The sequence below is a fragment of the Brachionichthys hirsutus genome, chromosome 9 (genome assembly GCF_040956055.1).
Source record: "Brachionichthys hirsutus isolate HB-005 chromosome 9, CSIRO-AGI_Bhir_v1, whole genome shotgun sequence".
Lineage (NCBI taxonomy): Eukaryota > Metazoa > Chordata > Actinopteri > Lophiiformes > Brachionichthyidae > Brachionichthys > Brachionichthys hirsutus.
In genome coordinates this window covers 5,980,080-6,005,007 of record NC_090905.1, presented here as the reverse complement: position 1 = coordinate 6,005,007, position 24,928 = coordinate 5,980,080, and the positions used below count along the sequence as shown (strand labels likewise).

At 42.5% G+C, this 24,928-nt stretch overlaps 1 protein-coding gene across 1 annotated transcript in view; it reads right to left on the bottom strand.

Annotated features, from left to right (window-relative positions):
* Positions 1 to 1,150: 1,150 nt before the first annotated feature.
* Positions 1,151 to 24,928, bottom strand: part of celf5a (cugbp, Elav-like family member 5a) — a 149,599-nt gene continuing 125,821 nt past the window's right edge. The window contains exons 5-11 of the mRNA XM_068743522.1: positions 23,647 to 23,726; positions 18,689 to 18,835; positions 13,125 to 13,290; positions 4,965 to 5,180; positions 4,700 to 4,786; positions 3,180 to 3,323; positions 1,151 to 1,278 (exon numbers count right to left, since the gene is read on the bottom strand). Of these exons, the coding sequence (XP_068599623.1) occupies positions 1,151 to 1,278; positions 3,180 to 3,323; positions 4,700 to 4,786; positions 4,965 to 5,180; positions 13,125 to 13,290; positions 18,689 to 18,835; positions 23,647 to 23,726 (968 nt within the window). The remainder of the gene's footprint in view (positions 1,279 to 3,179; positions 3,324 to 4,699; positions 4,787 to 4,964; positions 5,181 to 13,124; positions 13,291 to 18,688; positions 18,836 to 23,646; positions 23,727 to 24,928) is intronic.

Here is a 24,928-nt window from a genome sequence, read left to right as displayed (position 1 = left end):
GAAGCTAGTATTTCATCTCGAGTTTAACTTAATATTATTAGTAGTAGTTTGTAGCATTATTATCATTAATATTATATATCACTGCTCAGAACAATAAAAATGTTTGGTCCTTTGGTCCCTTAGGGGTGAAAGATTTGCAGTTCTACTGTTGCTAACGGAAACCTCAGTGACCTCCGACAGTCAAAGTTCTGCGCTTGCTGAGAGAGACGGTGAGAGAATGAGAGAAAGAGGGAAAGAGAAAGAAAGTCTGTCAGTGGACAAAATAGAATCACTTCTTATTTCCACTGTTTCTTGATCTTCAAGTTTTAACCCTCATTTGTCCAGTACAGGAAAAGCCACAAGCGCCTCTTTGCTTATATATATGTGTATATAATATGTATATAGAAATCTATTTGTTGTTGCTGCTTTTTTGTTTGTAAGTTTGTTGCTTAATTAACAATTCAAGTCTCAACATGAAAAAGTTCTGTTGTTCAGTCTCATTACATCTTTTCTCAGTTTCTTCTTCTCATCTTTCTTGCACTGTGCCATCTGTCGCCTTCCGAGTCCCACAATGTAGCATCTCCTCCTCTTGTGCGTCTTCTTTTTTCTGCTGTAACCTATAGCTTCATAAGTAAATGCTGATATGTCTTCAAAAATCCCTTATCTGTTGATTTGTTGTTGTTTTTTTTTAAACATTTTGTTTTCAAATAAATAAAGTTTAACTCCTTCGCGATACCTTCACGTGTCCTCTAAGATCTGGAAGATAAAAGAAAGAGGACAATTTCAGCTCGCTCTGCTCATTAAACTCTCATTCCAAAGATCAATTTCTTTAGACTTTGGATAGTTCAATATGGCTCTATAATATCAGTGTAATGGTCTGGAGACAGCGAACCCACCCTAGAACAATGATCAATCGTCATCAATCAAGATGATGACAGATTTTCCTATAATTTATCCTCCTGCTGTGATACATATAAAATTGTTCTAATGGGTCTGCAGAAATTTAGACCCTTAAATTCACACATTTAATACAACTAAAAATTATAAGTCCTTGAAGGAGTATTCTAGAGAAAAACAACCAAAACACGGCAAGGATCTGATTCTTGAACTGGTAACAGGGCTTTGAAAGGCTCACCTGTGCTGCTGCAGTGAATATTGAAGGTAGGCTATGTCAGTAAGGGCGACTGGCATCCTTCGGTCTCTTTAGCTGGACTTTCAACCTCTTCATCCCAATCTGAAAGCCATTCATGGCTTGAATAGCTGCCTGTGCACTAGCAGGGTTGTCAAAGCTCACAAAGCCTGTGAAAATGCACAATTTCATTCACACAATTGAAATACGCCGATTATAATTAACATTAAATAGATTAAATTGATTGCAAATGGCCCAACGTGTAACGTGGAAATAGAAGAAGATAAAAAAAAATGATGTGCTGATTTTAACCAAACGCTTAAAAGACGTCTGCAGCGGTCGCTCAAGCATCAAAGACGGATTTTGACCGCCTGCTTCTTTTTGCGCAACTTCTCATCAACAGGAGCTAAAATGACAACTGACAACTGACTCAAGATGCAACAAGTGTGGGGGTGCAGCAGTCCTGAGGCATCAATCGTGTGATGCGGCATGATTGACAGTTTTAGTCTGGAAGAGATGTAAGAGCAAGCTGTTCTCTTATCCTTCAGCGAGGCGTGCAGAGGAATGAGACACATCCTCAGTTCTGAAAGTTAGAATTCTCATGCAGATTTTGGATGGTTAGTTGCTTTTGAAATGACAATACGGCAGCAAAATCTGTGTGGAAGGTCCTGCTTTTATCATGTGTAAAAATAAAGCCTTGAGGATTCAGTGACCAGAAATTCCAGTTGAGTGTGTCTCCCCCCGTGTCTGCGGTGTCATTAGGAACAGTCGATGGCCCATGAAAAGCAGCAGGAGCCGCTCTGTGTCCACAGTCACCTGGGGGAGATGTCGGCCCGGCCTGTTCGGCTCAGGGCTGACCCATTACGCCGATGTCTGGCTGGCGTGCAGGAGGGCCTGAATGTGAAAGGAGGTGGCTTCCTAACCTGACGGTGGGTTAACACATTCAGGCTTGGAGTTGAGATGGACACGAGATACAGGCTCTGCTTTCCCTCTTTCCCTCTGTTGCCCTGTCTTTTATACGCCATCAATCTACATTTATCCCCCCTTCCTCCTTTCTGGATTAATTACACCATTGTGCTCCCTCCTTCCCCAGGCCTAACATTATGTTGTAAATGCATAGTGTATTCGTCAATACTGCAAATAGCTCTTCTTTCATGAATTTATATGTTATTAAGTCCCCCCCAGAGAGTCAGCACTGGCGATCAATTTTGCCCAGGGTTCTGCAGTTCCCTGAAGTGAAAACAAATGCTGATCCATAATTGTCCTTTGCCTTCTAACACCGCCTGCCCCCCCCCCCCCCCCCCCCCCCCTCCCTCAAAGTTTGTACAAGCCGCGGGACTTGATGGGCTGAGGGAGCTAAATGGGACAGGAGGCGCGGAGGTGTGTGAATCACCCTCAGCTGTGACGGTATTGACAGATATGGGGGTCACAGAACGGTGATGCGGATGCTGATGCAGCACCTTGATGTTCTCAGGTCACACAGCTGCCAAACAGAAACAAGGACATGGGTGATGATCGAAGGCATCATGGCTAGTTTGTCCACAGTGTATTGAACACCTTTTTCTTTTCCTCTATAACACTTGAGCCAAAACTCAGGAGTCATCAAGATGTAAATTCAGGTCAGTTAGTCAAGGAGAAGATCATTATGTCCTTTCCTTCTGGCTGTTGTCAAATCAAACTCTGCCGCACCTCAACAAATGTTTTCTTAAAGAAATTCTAGTTTTTGATATGAAGCATAAAACAAACACATTCGTTATTGTGAAATATATAACTAACATTATGAAGATTCACAACCTCGCTGTGAGTTTTTAACGACACCCACAAATGAGCAAATGTTGCGAAAGAACTACAAGAAATCAAATTTCAGAAAATGAGACTCAAAGCCATCCTTCATACATTCCATTAACATTTCTATTCAAATAGACAGTGGGGTCGTTTTGATGCATCTTCTTTCCCTGTGTGCCAGAACATTTATCAAAGCAAAAAATAACAGAGAGAAATGTGTCCTTTTCTTGAGAAATGTGTTTTGCATTGGATGCTCAATAGCTGCAAGTGGCTGTGCTCTGCTCACCGAAACATTTGCTCTGGTTGGTTGCACGGTCCATGAAGACCTTAGAGGAGATGACGGCGCCAAAGGGCAGAAACATCTGCATGAGTTCATTGTCTCCAAACTCCTGTGGCAAGTGGTAGATAAATAGGTTACATCCCTCTGGACCTGGACAGAGAGAGAGAGAGAGAGAGAGAGAGAGACGGGTGTTTGAAAGGGAGAGCTGTGTATTTGCCACTTTGATCTATGCAGTCTTGCATGTTGACTAAATCAAGATAAGTGGAAATAGATTTTCAGGAGTTTGTGTGATAATCAGAGCAAAAAATCATAACTCTTCTTAAACACACAAAAACGAATTGATTTTTTTTTTTGCTTTGATTTGCAGACACTATGTAGATATTTGAGAGCATATTTAAAATTTAATCCCCCCCCCCCCGCCCCATCTAGATTTTCAGATTAATAGGAAACAGGGGAGATTCAATCTCGTTGATGGATCACATTCTCCAACTAGCAACTATCTATGATTCGTATGCGGTAAAAGAAATCACAGCAACTCCTCAGCCTTTTGAAATAACTGATTATTTTATATATGAATGTGTCCCACTCCCTCCTGCCAGTGGTGGCTTTAATGGCCGATGGGACGTCCTATGACAGGGTAACAGGTGGGGAGGACGGGGTTATTAGGGGCATTTGCTAATTGTACGTTAGGATTTTATTCATTGAATCTCAGCAGCATGTAGAGGTTTTTATTTTCCTGCACCTGAACCCCCCCAAAAAAACGAATGAAAAGAGAAAAAAAACTCCTTTCATGTCATGTGCGATGATGAAAACTGACAGCTTCATTACTTTTTATGTGGGCTTCAATCATACTTCCAATGTTTGACACAGTTATTTATAAATTTAAAGAAAATCAATTTAAATACCAAAAGAGCAAATGTGAGTAATTATCGGCAAATTACAAAACTTCAGCGCAACGAGATTGGACTATTATTGTGCAAATCTGCAGCAAGCGTGTGTGTGTGTGTGTGTGTGCACGCATGCATACCAAAACACTACGTGAATGCTCTTTTCAAAAAAACTGTAGCAATTCTCCAGTAACTGCAAGGTTTTTTTTTCCATCTGCGCTGCAGCACCAATATTCTTTCATCTCAGGATTTTATTACACCAACTATAATTATCATTTGTGAGAAATCGCACAGCCCCCCCGTGTAGATAATATACAACCGTTTTCAGATGAACAACACAATGTGGTCTTATTAAGAGTCTTCCACCATACTCATGCTTTATATATCCATTACCTAAGATGAGATGTGAAATGCATTCTCTCGGCTGTCCCGCTCTATTTATCTATTACCGAGAACAAGATATGTGCTGCCTTAAAGTTATATTCTATCACATTCTTTATTTGTGTATGACAAAGAATGAGTTGTGTGCCAGCAGTGCAACAGTAATATTGGTCTCTCGAGCTCATTCTTTTTTTATATGTCTATTACACGGGAGGTGATGTGTGAAGTGTAGAAGCAATAATGTTCTCTCACCCTCACCTTCTCTCTGCTGCTGCTGCTGGATGACCTGGGGTGGCTGTGGCAGTGTCTGGCCAATGGGAGTCAGCGTGGTGGCTGGGTAGATCGCTATATCGAGAGACAGAAAGGGGGGAAGGAGGAGAGAGGAGTGTAAAACTGGGGAGAATGATGTCCGGCACACCTGAGGTTGAATACACCTCGTCTAACCAATGGTTCTCTTATGTTCTAATTATTGTCCCGTAACTGCTACACATTCGCAGGCATAGAAAGCATTCCCATCTCACACCTGTGTATTGCTGTACTCCGGTGAAGGCTTGCTGGAGTGTGTCAGCCGCGGTGGGGCTTTGGGTGGAGTAGGGTGGCAGGCCATTGGTGTACATAGTCTCCACGGCAGGGTGTCCATTGGGCTGATGAGGGATGCCGGTGAAACCGTTGACGATGGGAGTGACAATGCTGGGCACAGCAGAGGTGGTGATGTTGGCTGGTGGAGAACTGAGGCCTGCTGGGGAAAAAAAAAAAGGTTTACCTTGACTGGATTGTGAGCACTCTATCTCCATAGCGCTAAGTGGCACTACAAAACAAGGCAGGTAAGTGTACACAGGTCTAAGGAGTGTAAACAGTCGCGCAAGCCTCGGCTCGAGCAGATCCACGCAAACACTCGGCACAAACACACAGAGCTTGTGACCACAAGCTATATTGCATCTCCTCTCTAATGCAAGGACAAGGTTGCGATGTGAATCTGTCACATATTCGCAGTTTGTCGTGACACATCCTGCAGGATAGTCAACCTGTGAAAAATGAGCCTGTCTGCAGTGTTTGCGCGATACCCTGCTGGCTGCTACTGCTCAAGATGATGAAACCACTGTGCAACTTCTGAGAGAGAGAAAAAAAGAAAAAGGAGAACAAAGACCTGGGCTAAATAGAAGGAGATTACAAAGGGAGATTCGCTTGAATGAGCAGGTAGCAAAAAACACAATTATGCCTCTTACTTTTATACATCATAAAAGAGACAAAATAACAACAGACAAATGGGTGGGTCATAACATATTGTATATGGTACATGCCTAAAAGGCAGTCGCAGGATGGTGCATGAGTGGAGCCGAAATTGAATGTTCCCTGTTCCTTCTCATTCAATGCATCTTAAAAGGACCCTCCTTTGAAAAGTGTTTCCAATTACACCAGGAACATCAAAGTACCCATTTTGAGTGAAATCTCACTGTGTGATGGTCTCGGTAAAAGGGCTGCTCCATGGCAAAGCATCCGAGCTCGTTGAAGTACAGCATCCCTGAGGACTACCTCTCGATCTGAAAACCTCTCACCCCGATTGGACAGAAAATCCACGTTGTCACGGAAACCCTCCGGCACGCCGGTCCCCAGCAATTTGGTGCAGGAGTAATGAATTTTCTCTGAGATGTGGTCCGGATAGGGTAAACAATCACATCCAGAATACACATAAAATGCATTTTATGCTAATGACACTGTAAATATTCTACTTTGAAACCTCCCACCAAATAACATCTACATATTCTCCGTAAACTAGAACTTCTCCTCTCTTTTTCCTCTCCCTGTCCTCTCTTTGCTTCAGCATTTAAGTCATGAAGAGGCTGACATTCAGGCAGGCAACTGCATTGACCAGGGGAATTAAACCGGTCCAGTGAGAGCTATTGTATCTTTTGCACTGTTTTTTTTCTTTTTTTTTTGAAGCCTCCCCACGATTGCTTGTTTCCTGCGGAGCTGTGATGAATTGGGCTGCAGCTTCAGCCCATTCTACTACCAGGACCCAGGAGACTGCCGCTCCTATTCTGAAGGCTAGAGACAGCCAGTCTGCTCGGGCCACACGCACTCTACTGTACCGCCAGATAATGCACCCTCTTCATCATCAGGCAAATTCATTTTCCAAGGCTTAGTGGTGCTGTGGGAGTTTACGTCTATGTATGGGTACTTGTAGTGTTAGGAGGAGTAGTAGTAGGTGGTGTGGACCCTTTACATGCAATTACAGGAGCTCTGGGGTCAGTAGGATATGGCATCTGCTTTAAAGCAGAACTCGTGACAGATTGGGGCCACGGAGTCCAGATAGGTTAAGTGGAATAAATAGAGGCTCTATATTGTCATGGTGGTATTCTGAAACATAAGGTAACTTGCATGAGACAATACATTATAATATATAATAATACTAAGTAATTCAATAGCAAAAAAAAAGGGTTGTGGTATAAGGAGAGGACAACAAGCCACACCGTGATCAGTAAAGTAATGCCTATATGTAGCATAGTCATCAATTTCTTGCATCCTCACTGTCACAACGGACCGATATCCAACTCGAGCACACCTTGGAAATGTTCCTGGTTGAAATGGGGAAGTATATCTGACAATCCTGAACAAGAAAATAACAAGACATTTTCATTTTATACCTCACTGGACAGATTGCTCATGCATTGTGGGAAATTGCATTCATAGCCTGTTTACAATGCACACAGCAGAATGCCAAAACACATGTGGCGGTTGGGGAGAGCCACGTGTGTCACGTTCTCCACTCTGGAACGGCTGAATTTAAAGCTGTGGGACAGATTACACATTCTATGCCACCATCTGCAAGAAAGATATATGCAGCACAAAACAGAATGTATGCATATATATGCGTATGCATGCCACAGACAGCATATATAGTATGTCATGGTAGCAGGATTCATATTCATATTCATGCAGGCTATTTCTTAGAGTTGAAAAACGTTGATTGTGTTCTTGAATCTTTATGAAATACATCTTCAGAATGCGTCACAAGTCTTTATTATGCTAATTATCCATTCAGCCAAGGAGAAGCGCTCCACCCATGCTGGAGAGTTCAGTCATTACCAGCACGAGGACCGTCTTTCGCTGGAGCAAGCAATAAGCACTCAAAACAGATGCTTTCATCTAACTGATTAAAATGTGACGCACTTACACTCATGGGAAAATGTCTGTCTGGTGTGACTAACATATCTAAATATGGGAAGGGGTCTCTTTCACAAGCCAGTTGAAACACCAAGATGTGAATTTGAATACCACCCCTTCGCTTGCTTATAAATATTTGTGAAGCAAGTAAACTGTGCATGTGCTTCCAACATCTTGTAAATATTTAACTGCACATTGACATACAATTTCTAATGTTGCAGGGACACTTCTTTTTTTCCGTCAGATAATTGGTGGATTCTTATTTATAATGCCATTCGTGTGTGGCTAGGATTTAAGCACTAAACTCTAGGACACGGTACATGGTCTATAGTAGCTTTAGCAATTTGATGGCGTATTGTGGTTTTAATAGCTTTAGATATTTATCCATTTGTATTTAATCATTCTTCTCCGGCAAAGGATCAACAGTGCTTTAAGTAATTAGTTATGAAGTCTGAAGTGAGTGAAACAAATAATACTAGTTTGAGCCCTTGAATTTTGAACTTCACGATGATTTGGAAGGAAATAGCTCAAACAGAGCTGGCATTAAAACTTGATTACTGACCAGTTCATCTACCGAAGAGCTCAAGCTTCTGGGAATAACGAAGGATTGCAAACTGTCAATCATGAACCACCTAATTATCACCTCCACCAGGCATGTTTGAAGATTGGAGATCTTAGAAGAGTTAAGAGTGAGTCAAGCCACAGTCTATAAAGCAGAGTGACCTTGAATGATGCTCCACCTCCAGTTGTCACCTTGGCCTGTCTGACAATAGAAGTGAGACCTTGGAAGTATTGGAACAGACAAGGCCACTATCTGCTTTCCCAAAACCACGACCCCCCCCCCCCCCCCCCCCCCCCCCCCCCACCACAGAGACTGTATCACTCAGCTGCAGGACGAAGCTTCCTTTGTTATCAAATGCAGAAATGAGCTGAACGAATGAGGAGCTGGATGGTTAAGAGAGACCAACCTCACAGCCTTGAAATGTGTGCACAAACATTTCATTACAGTACTCCCTGTGATAATAAAAAACATAGTAATACACATAGCACCATACAAGACATCTATTAAATCTAACCTTCCATAAAACAAGGTCTGTGGTGGAGTCTGCTCTCCTCTAGAGGTGGATGCACATACGATGGATCGATCATGCAGATGTGTATGGCATTCAGATCCCCCCCCCCCCCCCGTCCCGTCGACCGGCCTTGTGCGAGGCTCTGTTTTGCTTACACAAATCAGATTTGGTCTTACAGAGAATGATGGCCTTGCTGTTTGAAAGTATACTCACACGCAACAGGAACAAGGATACCGTTTGCTGCCACAGAGCTGCTTCACTGTCGCTCTGGGGATTTGTTAGGATTCTGATGCAATAGACCTGATTTAAACTGAAAGAGGGGAAATTGCATCTGTGGGACATAGGCTCTTTGTGTAGCTGGACATGTTTGCCCTTGAAGATAAAATTATTACCTCAGCCAAGAAGGTTGTGTTGCTGTTTTTTTTTTTTTATTGCTGGCATTCATTTGTCTCTTTTATGGATTATTGAAAACGTTATATGGATTTTGATTTGTTTTTGGAGAAAGGAGGGCATTATCCTGAGAACGATCAACTCGATTTGCACATTTCTATTGCATAGTACCAACTTCATTCTACTCCTTTTGTTTGTTTAGCCATTTAGAAAGACGTACATGGCACTGCTTTGTTAGCACCAACTCTGTTGTGCTTCCAAGCAAAGTGTGCAGGTGATAATAGGTCACATTAAATATTCCAGACCACTGATTGGTCAGTGCCGGAGGTATCCTGCACACAAGGAATCAATACCCTCACTCAGCCAAGCTCTTTTAGTGACTTTTTTTTTTTATTGTAGTCACAATATTGAGGAGGTACATATCCCTCCCTAGTGGACTAGGGAGGGATTTTTATTGAACCAGCATCACAAAACAAATACGGATGTGAATCATCGCAGGAAACCTTCATCTTGTTTGACTTCATGTCAGTGAACACGGCAGCTGTGATGGTGGTGCTAATCATCAGGCCAGCTCTGAGCTACAGTTTTGCATTCTGACTTTATTGCCTCCACAAAGGAGGCAATGACATTGATTTCACTACTGCCTGTTTGTTTGTTGATATGTATATCTACCTTTTAGCAGAATTACACAAAAACTACTCAACAGATTTTCCTAAAATTGGGTGTGCTGATTGGCAGAATGCACGGAAGAAGCCATGCAATTCTGGAATGGATCCTGAAAAAGGCATATAGTGAGGATTGTTTAATTAAAAAGGGATACTTGGGCATTGGAGGAGGTCTGCCTATATTTGGAACGGCTCTTAATTCTGTGTAGACTGACCTGTCTGTTTGAATCTTTGTCTGGTTACATACAAATTGGACTTCCGTGATGGACTGGACTAATTCTCTCGATCTCCCTCCCTGTTTTCTTTCCACCCCCGTCTCTTAAATAAGAATTTAGACTAATTGAACTTTCCTCATGCATTTCTTTTTCTTTTTTTTGTATTTCAGTTTGATAAATTGAACTTCTAATCTTATTTGCCTATTGCATTTGCCTGAATTAGAATTGACCATTAGATATAAAATGTCTGTATATCATGCTTACATGGTTTGGAGGGCAGCATCTTAAGAGAGATTATGACTGACTTTTTCAGCTTATTACTTTCATGTTGTTTATCACCGTGGAAATGTTCTACTTTAATTGTTTGCCTATGCTCCAATCCTTTGGAGGTTCTGTGTCGCATTCAAGCTGTTGTGAGTGGGCTGTCTTTGGCTGTGCAGCGTCTTCATTATATTTTATATAATACATACTTTGGCATGTACATAGTTAGTGTAAAGCAGCGCCATGCAAGGGAACACTGGAGAGACTTTGATTACACACTACCCACATCCTCAAGGAACATCTTTGACACAAAGCGTACCTCACAACATATACCCAGCAGGGAATTGTAATTTTTCTTTCGCCCCCCTCTCTCACCCGCTTTTGCCTCCTCGTTTTTCTCTTCCTGTCACCTTAGCTCTGCATCTCCCTCCCTTGTTTTGTTTAACTTTTATTTGTTCTGCAGTGCTCAGGGAGCAGCACCTGGTAAACATTATTTTCAAAAAGCATCATCATGCATCATTGTAAGGATACATGCTCTAATCAGCAGAGCCATCTGGCAAACGGCTTATGCACCATCAAGCTTAAATGCTTTGCATCTGTTTATCAAATGAATGTCTCATTGTTTTCAGCGTAACACCCTTAACCTCTCAGCCTCTTTGTACATCGGCTCACTGTCACAAACAAGATTTTTTTTTATCGCAGAGGTTATACTGATCATCTAAATAAAACGTTAATGTTATGCATTTACATCAAGATCAGGAAGAGTAGGCTAATGATTTAATTTAAAGCAGTGTCACTCAGCTATGTGGCAGTCTAGCATAGGGACATTAACCGTTCTCACTTTTATATGTATTTTTTATGTGCATTTGATGCAGCTGGTAAATGCCAGAATTTAATAGGTCTGTTTAGATCTTTAATATGGTTGAAACAATTGAATGTATAAATTACCCCTTTGTCAAAGCCCAGAAGCTCTTCAGACCCCAAATAAGACTTTGGTGTTAAAATGAATAATTTCACTGACATGGGGGATATCCTACATCCATCCTCTCAGTGGTGTCTGGGTCTCTTGGCCTACTTATAAAGGCATCCTTGCCAGAAATGTTATGTATTCCTTCAATAAACTAAATAAGTCATAGTCACAAGTGTGAAAAGGGAGTGAGGACGTCGCTGTGTACACCAAAGCACCAAGCTAGAATACCTCTCCAGCAGCTGCTGGCAGTCATTATCAGATGAATGAATGAAAAAAGGGGAATAAAGCATTCATGGAAGTACTTGAAAATTCACGAAAGCCCAAGCCTTAATAATAGATTACATGCAATAATAAAAGGTAATCGTTAGACTGTGGCTTACACAGAAGCATGTCCGAAAGCAGATAAATGGCACCACTTCACACACACCTGATTCACGAACTTAGAAACACTCATTTCTCTGACTTTCACTAAAATCTGTAAAATATAATTTCTCCCTGTAAGTGTTCAACTCCCAGCATTGTCAATTGATTCACAATTGCATTCACAGCAAAGATCCTGTTTAGCTTTAAAGAATATCTAACAAAATTCTTTAGAATAGCAGATTTCAGGAGAGGATGCAAAAGTAGCACAAACAATACAGTCACCCACAGTCTCAGATGCATCCACACCCGTCCACACATGGATATACACCGTCCTTGCAATATATTTGCACTTAACTTCACCTTCATGAGTGCTATTGTGTTACTTGTATATGAGGCTTCTCAGGAAGACTGAGCTCCACTTTTAATCACTGTCTCTGATTGATTATGCACAAAAGTGCACACTTTGCACAAGAATATCAACCTGAATATTTGACAAATGGGCCTCGACTCTTTGCCTGATGCTGAAAATGATTGTAGATGTGCTGTACACATGGGCATGTTTGCTGCCATGTTCCATCATCTGTCTGTATGCAGAGTGTATATTTGGTTTGATGTGGAGACGTGCGTGATTAATAGGGGTCCTGCAGCATTGATTTCCTCATCCGGTCCGCTGCCTGTCCTGTTTATTTGAATCCAACTGACTAATGTGAATTGCAGCAAGTGGAGTCGAACCCCAGAGAGCTAAAGTAAAACCTTAGTTCTTGTCTGTGGATAAAGAAGTAAAGGGAATAACAAGCAAAATAAAAATGTTCTTCCTCCAGTTGCAGAGTAAATTTGAGAAAGTGCAACAGGTTTGCAGTAAGAAGCTAAATGCCCATGGTAGCTGTAAAGAAAAGCTGAAATTGTCCTTGCTGATGGAAGTTCTCTCTATCATACTTATGGGTTTAAAGTTAGCAAAGTCATCACCTTAAAAAACTCAATACTGCGGTGTTGACAAAGTAGGTGAGCGAGGCACAACAAAGACTTGGGTGCTGTATTATTTATTTCGGCTCATCCCTTTGTTGAGGGGAGAACGTTGAAGTTTCCTCTGTCTCAGGAAAATGAAGCACTGCTGAATAAGCAAATGTTATGCAGTCTCGGGAAGGTATTTCAAAGTCCTTCCCTTTCCTCTGTAACGTATCTGCATCGAAGGTGTTTGTCATGGAAAACAAAACCCACTGCATGCAGATCATGCACAAGTGCTTCAAAGCACAAGGTCAAAATACTTCAGGGAAATTAACTTCTTATCTGTAAACTTACTTATTGATATTCCTTCGTCTGCTGCTACTATCCTGAAATATCTTCTGCACTCACAAACAACATAAAGATGCAAATCCCATTGAATGCATTTTTCATATTAGCCTCTCTCTCTCTCTCTGTCTCTCTCTCTCTCTCTCTGCAGTGGAATACTTTTGGATTGCCAGTCAGCATTCACCCTTTCTTCTGGCCTTGCTGTAGTTCTAGTTTATTTATTCTCATGCTACAAAACACACACACAAGCACACACACATGCGAGGAAAGGATATGAAACTAAGTGCTCACCCAGGGTTTGATGAAACTCACCCGACACCGGGGTCATAGGGGTGGGTGGGAGGCTGTTGATGTTGAGCGCCCCCATCTGGTGGATCTGCGTGGTGGGGAAAGCCACGCTGGGCGTCAAGTAACCTCCGTGACTTGCTGCCATGATGGCTGCCTGCTGCTGCATGAGCTAAAGAAGAGGGACACCAAGAAATGGGTGGAGGAAAAGAGGGTTGGGTGGCGTGTGAGCGAGAGTGTAGGGAGAGAGCGGGGGGTGCCAGAGAGGTGAGGGGAGGACAGATGGTAATGAAAAATATAGTAGCGAAGGAGTCAGACAGAGATGGGAGAAGGGGAGCAAGAGTGTGAGAAACATAGCAAGGGCAGAACAGAGGGAGGGATGTATGATGAGGTTGATGGATGGATAGTGCAAGAGAAGTACAGAGAAAGTAGAGCGGAATAAAAGAAAGGGGAGAAGAAAAGAAGCCTGTCAACCTATGTTTAGTGAATCCGTCTATCCTCCCAGCAGGAAGCCTGTCAACAGCTGCAGAAACGGTTTAATAGCTGTCTGTTGGGCTCATACAAATCAAGGCATTGACATGTGCACATTATCTCTGCACTCAGGGAACAGGCAAAGTTTGCAGAAGTGTTGCATATCTTTTTTTCTTACAATTGTCAAACTTCACAATGCTCCATTTGGCTGTATGGAAATCCTGCAGATGCCTTCTGTTTTTCCCTAGACTCATCTCTAGTTGTTCTGATATATTCATATTGATTGGAGTTTGTAGATTCATACAGAGGCCACAATTTGCTTTATATTCCAGCAACAAACCTCTCTGCCTGTTCCTGAGTTCGTCTTGCAAAACATGGCTCATGGGCATTGTAGTCTAGCGCTGCTCTCGCCACACACACACACACACACACACACACACACACACACACACACACACACACACACACACACACACACACACCATGCATACAGAACGACAAAGACGTTTCCTTCTGAGCTCATCATCAGTTGTCTGTCTGTGAATACCACATGCCAAATTCCAGATTCAGAAGAAAGTCCATTGTTGTGCATGACTAGCTCATGAATCAGCTGCTTTATCTGTAATCAACAGTCTTGTCCGTGCCTCACGCAGACTTGAGGGCTGCAGGAATACATACCTACTGCTGGTGAAAACTCTCACTCCTGTTTCTGTCTCTTTAATACTGCTTAGCTGCTATTTGTCAGCAGAGCTGCTGATGGCCAAGGCCAGAGAATGACTTGTATAAGTGGGAATCAAACTCCTCTGCCACTGGCACTAATGCTAATGACATTGTTGTGAGACAGTGGAGTATGGAATGCCACTTGGCCGCATTTGCATTTGGACCTTGCGACAGAAAAGCCAATTATTTTCCCTCAGTGCCCCTGTCAGGTAACCTGAAAGAGGCTGTCCTGCTGTAGAATGCCCATCCCTGGCATCTCATCCATTAGCCACATGCCTCGCTCCTGCTATCTATTAACGCCTTTTTCCATTTGCATAATTCCAAAGTGACAAATGGGGATCATCCCATCCATTCGAAATAAGATGAATTGAGCCTTTAAGAGGGCAGAGCTGTAAAAGGCGGCAGGGGAACAAGAAACTAAACAAAAGCAATGACATGAAACAAGAGGATCTTGGGTTCTTTTGCTTCTGCACCATCGTGATTACTCCCCTCATTAGGATGTGAATAAGGTTGGACTTCAGGATAAAGGGTCTGACTGAGTTGGTATTGCAGAATAAACACGGTCACACACCCAGTATTTACTTATATGTTTGTCTTGTTTCTGGCTCTGCCTGCTTTCAGAAATGACAACTCCAGCATTCACTGATGTTTAATTCCAAATTAAAATACACTATCAAGCATGTAATTATGTCCGAATGCAATTAATCCAAATGGACTCTCTTTAAAAATAAAGAGCCAAACGCAAAGAGGTTATGTTGAAAGATATTTTAAAGTCAGGCATTTTACTTTTCATATGCTTTTATTGTCATTTTCTATTTCAAAAGCATTTTATTCAAAAGCCATTCCCGTTCCTTTATTTATTCACTACCCCATAGATAGAAAAAAAATGTCTCTGTTGAAGAACGAGCAGAACTGAGTCTTTATCATCGCAGACACAACCTTTTCTGATTCCTCATGAAAAGAAAGAAGAGAAGGCAGGCAGAAACAAGGGGGACAAAAGGGAAGCGTGCAAGATGAAAGGCAGCATAGAAAGTTGCCTGGGCTCCAGCAGCATTCATTTAGTGTCAGACATCTGCTTTTTTATTGCAACCTGATGGCATTGCTCTCCCCTAGTGCCAGCAGGCAATCACCTCTTTATCACATGGCAATTATCTCAGTAGCACTGCTCTGTGACTCGCCGACGCTCAGCATTGTCACATGTGACCCCTTATAGCCCAGCCAGCCAAGGATGGAAGGAGGGAGAGAGGTGGAGAGAGAGAGAGAGAGAGAGTAGTTGTGCAGAACTAGTGCTCACAAGTATAATGCTTCTAATCCAGGTCACACACATCTGCCTGTGTGTCTACATACACGAATGAAGGCAGTTGACAGCACCGTCAAATGATGCAGAAATCGGTAACCATCACTTGTCATGTGTGCTGCGTTGCAAAACGCTTCCATTTTAATGTTGTCCATCCAACAGGGGGAGATGTTTCCTAATGTGAGTTCACAGCTATCCTCCTCTCCCCCTCAACCACCCACACATTAGTCACTATTAGCAAGTTTAGTATTAGCACCAAACATTTTCTCTCACCCTCGGCCTGAATTTGGGGAGGAAAGCAGAGCGCTGTGTCGGCGGTGCCTTTAAATGTAAAACTTGCCTTCTGTCCTCTGACACAGTGCGCCGTCCTCCAGAAGACACTAAAGGGCTGTGTCGGAGAGCGGGAGAAGAAAAGTGACTCGAATCAAATCTAATTGTGTATAAATAAATAATAACAATAAAACCTGGTTTTATTGGCCTCACTGAGCGATTTATGAGAGAACTATTATCGCTCACGACCAACACTGGAATGAAACGCGGGCCCTCGCTTCACTACTGCTTATGTTTTATGAAATCACTTTTTTGCAAATGGGATGTCTCCTGTCAGACCACACCAGTGTCTGCGTCTATCATGAGAATGGCATTTTTCTCATTTTTGGCAGATGTTGTCAGTGTTGTACCCCCCCCCCCCCCCAATTTGTGTTCTGGGCCCCCTCTTTCTCCTGGTTTGACTAAAATCCAATTTACTGGCTGTCAGTTCAACTCTATAATCCTATCCACTGCTGCAGTGCAAAGGTAGCTCTTTGAATTTACCATTTACTGTACTCCCTGGTTATAGTTATATATAACATCTCTCCCGACATCTGTGTTCTACACTGTACCACCTCCTCTTGGCCAGTGCATACGGAGAGTGGGCGAACATGTGTGTTCCTTTGTAGATAAAGTTCTTTTTCTGTCACTGCAGGTTTTTCTTCATGGAAATATGTGTTATTTATCTTGCTGTAAAGAAACATTCGTCGTATCATGTCAGTTCATTCCCCGTGGCTACAAGGGAACACAAAGTGTACGCATGTGTGCATGCAATGTGCACTATTTGCTGCACTTTAATAAGCTGGACACCCACAGTAAAGATAACTAATATTTACCCCCCCCCCCCCACACACACACACATTGTTACACACTTAGCTGGTTCTGAACCAGTAATTGCATTCATTTAATAAGTATTTTAACGTGATATGAAAACAAGGGCTGTGCTGATAATTCCTTGCTGCACTCATTACTTATCTAAAGGCGAGGCAAGTTTATCACAAAGGTTGCCTTGCCTCAGAGATTCTCCACCAACTTGCTGCATGTGATGAAATTCATTACATGCAGCTACGTGGCATCTGCAGTTTGCCATTTTTTAATACCAATACAAGGACAATTTCATCTTCAATTGCATCATTCATGTCATATAATCTTAGTGTCGCGATAGGAACAATTTCTACTTTAGATTTGATGGTAACTGATTTTCTCTAATGCTGAAGCAGTCGCCATGCCCTTGTTTCTTTCGCCCGGAACTCAATTTACAAACGTCATCTCGCTCTCTGCCGTATTGGGTGTGTGTGTATGTATGAGGGAGTGGAGAGGGGGAGAGAGAGAGCGAGAGAGAGAGAGAAAACGTATTTGCTGTGCTGTGTGTCCACTCTAGTATGAGTCCGTATGAGTCGACACGGGTCTCTGCCACAGTAAATAAGAGTCATGGCAAAACTGAGCAGGGCACAATGGCCTCCCCAGCAGACCTGCACTGCCTCCCTCCACCACCTCTTAAACATTTGCATTTCTCCACATTTCCCGCGAATGGGCTGAATTTCATGAATGGCAATGAAGGTAGGAGTTTTACTGGAGAGAGTACAAGAGATGGCCTCGCAATTACTCCGGGCTGGCCAATTTGCACATTTCACACTCGGTCCTATAAATGTGATGTGAAAATGTGGGAAATGTACAAGCCCCCCAAGACCTAGCTAATGTCAACAATTAATCCTGTCATTTAGAAACAGCTGAGAAACCAGTGCATGAAAAATGAATTTGTGTTTCTCCTTCTTGTGTAGTTAAACAGAGCGTTGGTACAGGGGCCCAGGTTTTAATCTGCACACTGAATAGGAAGCTCTTCCTAAATACATTTATCCTGCCTCATGAAAACATATGTGCGCACACAGGTGGGTCTGCCTCAGCCGGGGAGAAAAGAAGAAAGCTTGCATGCATGCATGTAAGTTGCCTATGAATGCTCATGGACTGCGGCCCCTGAAGCATATCGTGGGGCCAGAGGGAGGGAATGGGGAAAGAAATGTGATGGAGGGGACCAGGCATGCATAGTCAAGACGCTACAAAGGCTGAACTCAACAAAGAATCACAGTGGGTGGGGGAAGGAGAGCAGAGGGAAGCGGATGAAGGGGATTGAGGGCAGGAAATAAATAAGGGCTTGTTTACGTAAAAAGGTTTTTGCTCCAATTTTTCGTTTGCGTTTACATGGCAATAAAAGGAGTGAATGCCTTCTTGCAATGGTTGGTATGGATGTAACGGTTTGGCACTGGTGCTAAAAAGGAGGAGAGGCAGAGGAGGTATTGCTGGTGACAGAACGTCACTTTCTCTGTTCACTAGAATTCCAGGAAAATGTCTAACATGCAGCTGCTCGAGAAAATCTGATGTCCATTGCTGCATGGCTTTGCTGTCATCAAAATGCAGTTGACATCTATTAGAACCTGCATGAACAACTGGCAGGGAGAGCATGAGCATGAAACCAGAAGTATTAACTTGAAATTAAATAAGTATTTTACTTTTGCACCATTGACATAATAGACATACAACAATCTCTCTTGTTGGGTATTTCAAGGGCACTCTGTGGCGCTGGAAAGGTAGCAGAGAGTAGGTGTTTAAAAAAATATATCAGAAAGTGCTTCCTGTTGGCGTGAGAAGCACTGGTATGTAGAACCAAAACACAGATGATTTTTTATTCATTTTTTTAACTTTAATTTCAGATGTTTCATCGAAAAACATGACTAAGAGGTGCCTCCACATTTGTTGCGTGTCTTTTCGAACTCACCGCATGTGCGTAAGAGCTGTAGGTGCTGAAGGGGAGGGCGATGGCTGGGTTAAAGATGCCGAACTGTCCAACCATCTGCTGCATACGTCGGATGGTGCGCTCCTTGTCTGTGTCTGCAAACTTGACCACCAAGCTGGAAGAAGCGCCCTGAGGGGGTAGAGACAACTTAAATAAGAGGGAAAACAGCATTGATTCTTAACCATTTAATGCCAGCGATAAGTCAGTGAAAAACAGGATCAGCTTCTCACAGGATCACACCCCCGATAGGCTGAGCAACTTCACACATCATGTGCTTATATGAATGCTGAGTGTACTGGTTTGTGACAGGCTTTTAGATGACAACAAAAATATTTATAAATAAATAAACATGCACCAAGAATGCTATTGCTTATTATCTCTGATTTCATAGTATGCTAGGTTCATTAGCAGCAGCCACCACTGTTAACTTCAATATCTAGAGCGCTCCTACAAATGCATCTCATTGCAACATTACTGCATTATTGTTTGCATCTTTGCAGAGAATTACGCCTCCATACTTTGTCGCCAGCATTCATAAACATTAACCTAACAGAGATATTTGGATAATAAAAATCTTCCACCTACTCTGTGGTGTGTGAACAGCAGCAACCAAGTGTTCCTTCAAACAGTGTTCAACATACTGTATGCAGAAAGTCACGTGGGACGAAGCAGCACTGTGCGTGACATTAATACTGAAACGCTGCGCTTGGTGCTCCCCACAGTTAAGGTTAAAGATTGGTAATGTATAATCAGCTACCGTTCTTATGTCACTGTGAAGGTCTTCTGGCACTTTCGGTCATTGATCCTTCCTTCTTCTGTCTCTTGGCTATCCATCCCCCCCCCGTCAACAATGAATGAAACAGCAGGTGTGTCCGCCACCCACCCTTCATTAAGAATCTTCAAATGATTTAGCGCTACAGTTGACCTTTTGTGCGCTCCGCCTCTCCTCCCCTCTGTGCCCCCAAACTGACCAATCGATCCACATAAAAGGCCGAAATATTACTCTGATCTGACAGTGGAGAAAGGTTGGGTGTCAGTCACTATTAGAGGGCCCTGAGTTGAGATGGATGCACGACTGTCAATAACAGTGGCGACTAGTGAAATTCTTGCATTGAAGGTGGAACATTGGGGCATTTCAAAAGCTAAAGGGGCATTTCCTATTTTTTCACTGGATCGGGGTGAAACTGTTGAACAGTAAAGGCTCGTCACATTTTGATTACAGAGTTCATAAAAAAGCTTTTAATTTTCTAACCAAGACATCTACAGACGACAATCTTCATTGTAAAGTGAGGTGCTGGATCTTTTGATTGAAAGATACATTAAAGCCTCTCATTTAATACTGTAGCTGAGTAGCAAAGATCAATGGCCGTTCGACTGAATGACTGATCTTGTAGGCTGGGTGATTGACTGACTGGTTGACAACTGACAGTGCTTCTTCCGTCTGGGTGACTAATTGTTTTCCACTCTTGCTTCATGTGAGAGTCGTCGGTGATTCGACAACAAGCAGGATGGCAACAGGAGACAGGACGTGATCGTTTTGTTTCCCAATATCAGCTCGTACATCACGAGTGTGCTCGCTCACTCCAAGGTGAAGTTTGAAGGTTTAGGGTGTGTCTGTTGTGACTGTCCAGCTTTTTATTGGCTGCATCATTAACTTTATTATGAGGTTTAACTTTGCGAGAATCCAGGACAGAGCAGTGCAGGACTAGAATACAGAGGAGATGTGCTAGTATATATTGAATATGTGAACGCTCTCTCACAGTAAAAAAGGGTGGTAAAGGGCTACCCTCTTGGGTAATGAGAGCTGCGTGTTCATGCGCTGCTTCTCAATTTCTATGGTGGGGGGGGGGGGGGGGGGCAGGTTTAGTTTTATAATCTGAAGATATTTAGATGGAAGTGTGCAGTGAGCCAGTTTCCCAGTGGCCTGATGTGTGCCTGCTTAAAGGCGAGGGAGAAGAAGCATGGTGTGTTGTGGACTGATTGTGCTTTGGTTAACACGAGTCATTCTCTTTGTGCCCCTGCATGCATGTCCCATTCTGCAAGCCTTTTTCAAGATCTATACATTTAATTTACCCTCCCACTGGTTCACACTTTAATCATATGGCTTGTTGGCTGAACAACAGCATCTCACAGGTTTGCCCAGTTAGGCCTGTCAGTTTATCACTGAGGGAGGATGAAGTGTGAGGCAGAAGTCTCATTAAATTTTTAAGCTGCAAATTGTAAGTAGGACCCTCCCTTGAATTTCCAGCTGCCTATAGATCCACTGAAGGAGAGAGAGTTACACTAAAGGGAACAAAGCACCACAAAGCTTCATAGCAAAAGGTAAAGTCTGCTCTAAATAGTGCCACTTATTGCAAAGGTGGTTCAGTGTCTGTCCAAGCTGCAAGCCCAGCTATACATTCTACACTTATTTAACTTTAAAGGGCAGTTTTTTTTTAGTACAGGACAATCCCAGAAGCTAGACTGACTTTGTGTCATGACATGTCGCTCACTTGGTTTCATGTATCGCATGGTGAAGATGGTCCAAATCTGCTGGAGATTTTTGTGGTATAATGGACATTATACCACAAAAATCATACATTTTCTGTTGCCATTTATTCTTGTAGCCAGCCTATCCTAGCTCACATCGGTTGAGAGTCAGGGTCTGCCCTGGATAAGAGACTACGTCATTCAACACATTTACTTTCCTTCGTTCAGTTCTTATCTGCCCATCATCCTGCTTCAGTGTTTCTATCTCTTTCCCAGCCCAAGGTGGAAAAAACGGCCACGACGGACCTGACCCGCAGCCCCCTCATCTCAGACTTCCTACAAGACCCTGCAGATTCCCAACAATTTGCTCTACAGCTCTAACATTTAAATATTTAATTGAGCCACTCATATCACGACTGGCGGTGGAGTGTGTGTGTTCATACATCTATGCTATTATTCTATCATCGGTCATAGCTATTGCAAAACAATCCAGTGACAACGCACGTACAATCGTACCTGCAACACACTGAGTTCTTGCCCATTGCATTATACACAAATAGCACAAATGTATTCAGCTCAAGCCCTGGAGGCATGTAAATTAAAATCAGTCAACCTGCGACTGTATGGACAAAACACAGAGAAGCACAGACAGGAGCAATACAGGAAGAGCATGCTTGTGTATGCATGTAAAAGTGCTAGCCACAAAGTGCTTCTGCTGGCACACGCTTATGTAGGCACACACATGCATTCACACTGATAAACTCTAAGGAGTCAGTCTTCGTGCTTTGGGGTTCTAGCAGTAGATCTATCCAACTGCTGCAGTTAGTTGCCGTGTTAATATGTGGTGCCATTAGCGAGCCTGTTGGCTGGGCTTTATTCGTAGTCATCTTGCTAAATCTGCACAACAAGCACAGCTTTGGTGCAGCGATAAAAATGCACACACTTATACCGGCTCTTTTTGTCTCTGTTCATGAGAACAATTAATTATTTATATTAACCCGAGAAAAGTAGAAGAAGAACAATTCGCAGGAAATGGATGTCCTTCACTAGATACGTTTCATGTTCTGTACCTGTCAATGTCGTTTCTTCTTACATTCAATTTAAAAATGCATTCATTTTCAGCATCTAAATTATTTATTGATTTCCCTTGATGTTTTTTCACATGGTTTCTTTTTTGCAGCTGTGACCCAACGGCAATAAACATGAACTCAAATGAACACAGGATGTGCGCTCCAAGGTTTTTCCAGCATCTTTGCTAAATTGAATGACACTTTGCTCTGAATAGCACCATCCTGCTGAGGCATAATGGTCCACCGGTGGTTCACTAATCTCACAGAGGCAGGCACACTGTGCTCTCTCCTCCAGCAGCCACAGGATATAAGATGCTGATCAGATTTCTATAATCAATTTACCAGAGCAGGAGGTATAAATCCTGTCCATTCACTCATTCTCCCTTTGCCTCTCATCGTATTCTCTGTCACTCACCCACCCCCCCACTCGCCCCCATCCTTCTGCCCCCTACTTATATTTAGATGAATAATTCAGTAGCTAATGTGGTGAAAGGTGGAGTAAACAAGTCTATTGCCTAATATCCCGAGAGGCTGTCAAAGAGAGACGAGTGAGGACAGAGAGCTAGCAGAGATAGGCGGATGAAGAAGAGGGAAGGGGGGATCTATGGAGAATGGCCATCCAGAGCTTTTCCTCATGACCTGCAAGTCATTTGCACTTAGATTGACTCTGAGGCTGTGCCAGAATGGCACAGCTGGCTTCCAGTGCTTCTCTTCACTTTGCGCACATTGGCACCCAGCAATAATGAAATCATACAGTGACAGACAACATCTGTGAGACAGGGTGGTAAAATGATCTGGGTCCCCGTTTCTATAAAGTGAGAGTTCCCAAAGGAAAAATGAAGATAAAAGCAGATTGTACTTTAAACCACAGTATAATATGAGACACAACTCAGGATGTTACAGAGAATAACGCCATCCATGTTTGGAGTGCAGAGTACAAGTCTTATTCTGACACCAACAGGTATACAGGGTATACATACAGATGAGCTTCTGAGCTCTTAGTAAATCCAATACAGAGAGAATTTAGACATGGTGTGCTTACATAACGACCAAATGTAATCTCACACTGGAGGTTTATTCACTGATTATGCAAGCAGAACTACTGATTGATGACTCACCCAAAATTTAATTATCATTCTAAACAGTTTTATCTGGAAATTAGGTTTGGATTTTTAAGCACTATGTTAATTAAAGAGATAGAAGGATATTTCTGTTTTTAATCCTGGGATATTAATGGGGATGGTTGCAAAATTCTGTATGCTGATTAAAACTGTTAAAAGTACATTCAAAACTAAAACTCAACTTCTCTGAATATAGAGAAGGGCACATAAGTGCACTGGATGTAGTCTGGTGTGTGGATGCTCCTGTGTTTTGTAAGTTTGATGGAGTAGCTGTACTCACCGGCATGGTCTGGCTGCCATGGAGGGCACTGATTGCAGACTGAGCCTCGGTATGTGTTGAGAACTTGACAAAGGCACAGCCTAAAAGGAGGAACAGATGAAACTGTACATGTAGGCACACACAGACAAACACACTCTCAGTATGTATATTTATGCAAATATAGAAATTCAGTAAATGCAAAGAATTGGGCGAGTTTAAAAGCTTACGGTATAATAATAATAATGAATGTTGAATTGAAAAAAATAGATATCTGTGCAATGAGAGCTTCTCATTGCACAGCAGGCTGCCCCATTCCAAGCATTAGGCAGGCCGACAAGCAGGCAGGGGGGCTGCAGGCTAAAGATTGCCCTGATGAAGCAGAAAAGCACGCTATTTAGCACCACATGCTTGTCCGTGCATATTAAATACTTGCAAAACTGACTGAAGGCCTTTTCCAGACAGAAGACCACTCCATTTGAGAACTCAGCGAAGCTTATCGTTCCCACAACAGGATGAGCTGATCAATATTTGTGAATATGAAGATGTCGGTCCAAAGGCCAGAAAACCACAGAACCGACACTCTTAGCTCTAATGCCCTTGAGGAACATTGAGAGCAGTAGATAACGTGAAAACAAGCGGAGGATAGCTTTTGTGGATTCACAAAGTGAACTGTGGTACATTAATTATTAAATTATTAAATTGATGTACGGCCCCCCAAGTAGCAGGAGCTGGAAATCTTGGAAACTATTCCACTAATTGATTCGAAGATGAGTCCTTTGTTTTCCACAGAAAGGCTGCAGTTCTCAGGACGGTGGTGCAAACTGAGTTTGTTGTTTTTTTTATATATACATCCTTTAAAACTTTATCCAGGTGTCTTTCATCTGATCACATGATCAGTTCACCTTGAAGTGCTTCATAAAAATCAGGGCAAAGGGCAAAGAAAACTAAAATGAACAAAAATAAAAACTAAACTCATCTTATAGAAACATGTGAGCACTGACCCTGGGTCAATTGCAATGAAGCAGCACCACTAACTACAGAGCCATCATGCTCTCTTATAATTACACCCTATTTAATCTAATTTCATTTCAAGTTTCTCTTCTATTCTTATTCAATCTTTCATCCTCTATTTTTCTTATCATCCATCCTGCTTGACCCAGCCGCCCTGACATTCTTTACGCGTTAATGGGCTTGCCCCTGTGGACACATGCCAATCAAGTTATCCATTCAACTGTCAAACCACTACTCATGCTACGATATGGACGGAAGAGCTTGAGCTTGGCGTCACCTCTTCAAGGACTTT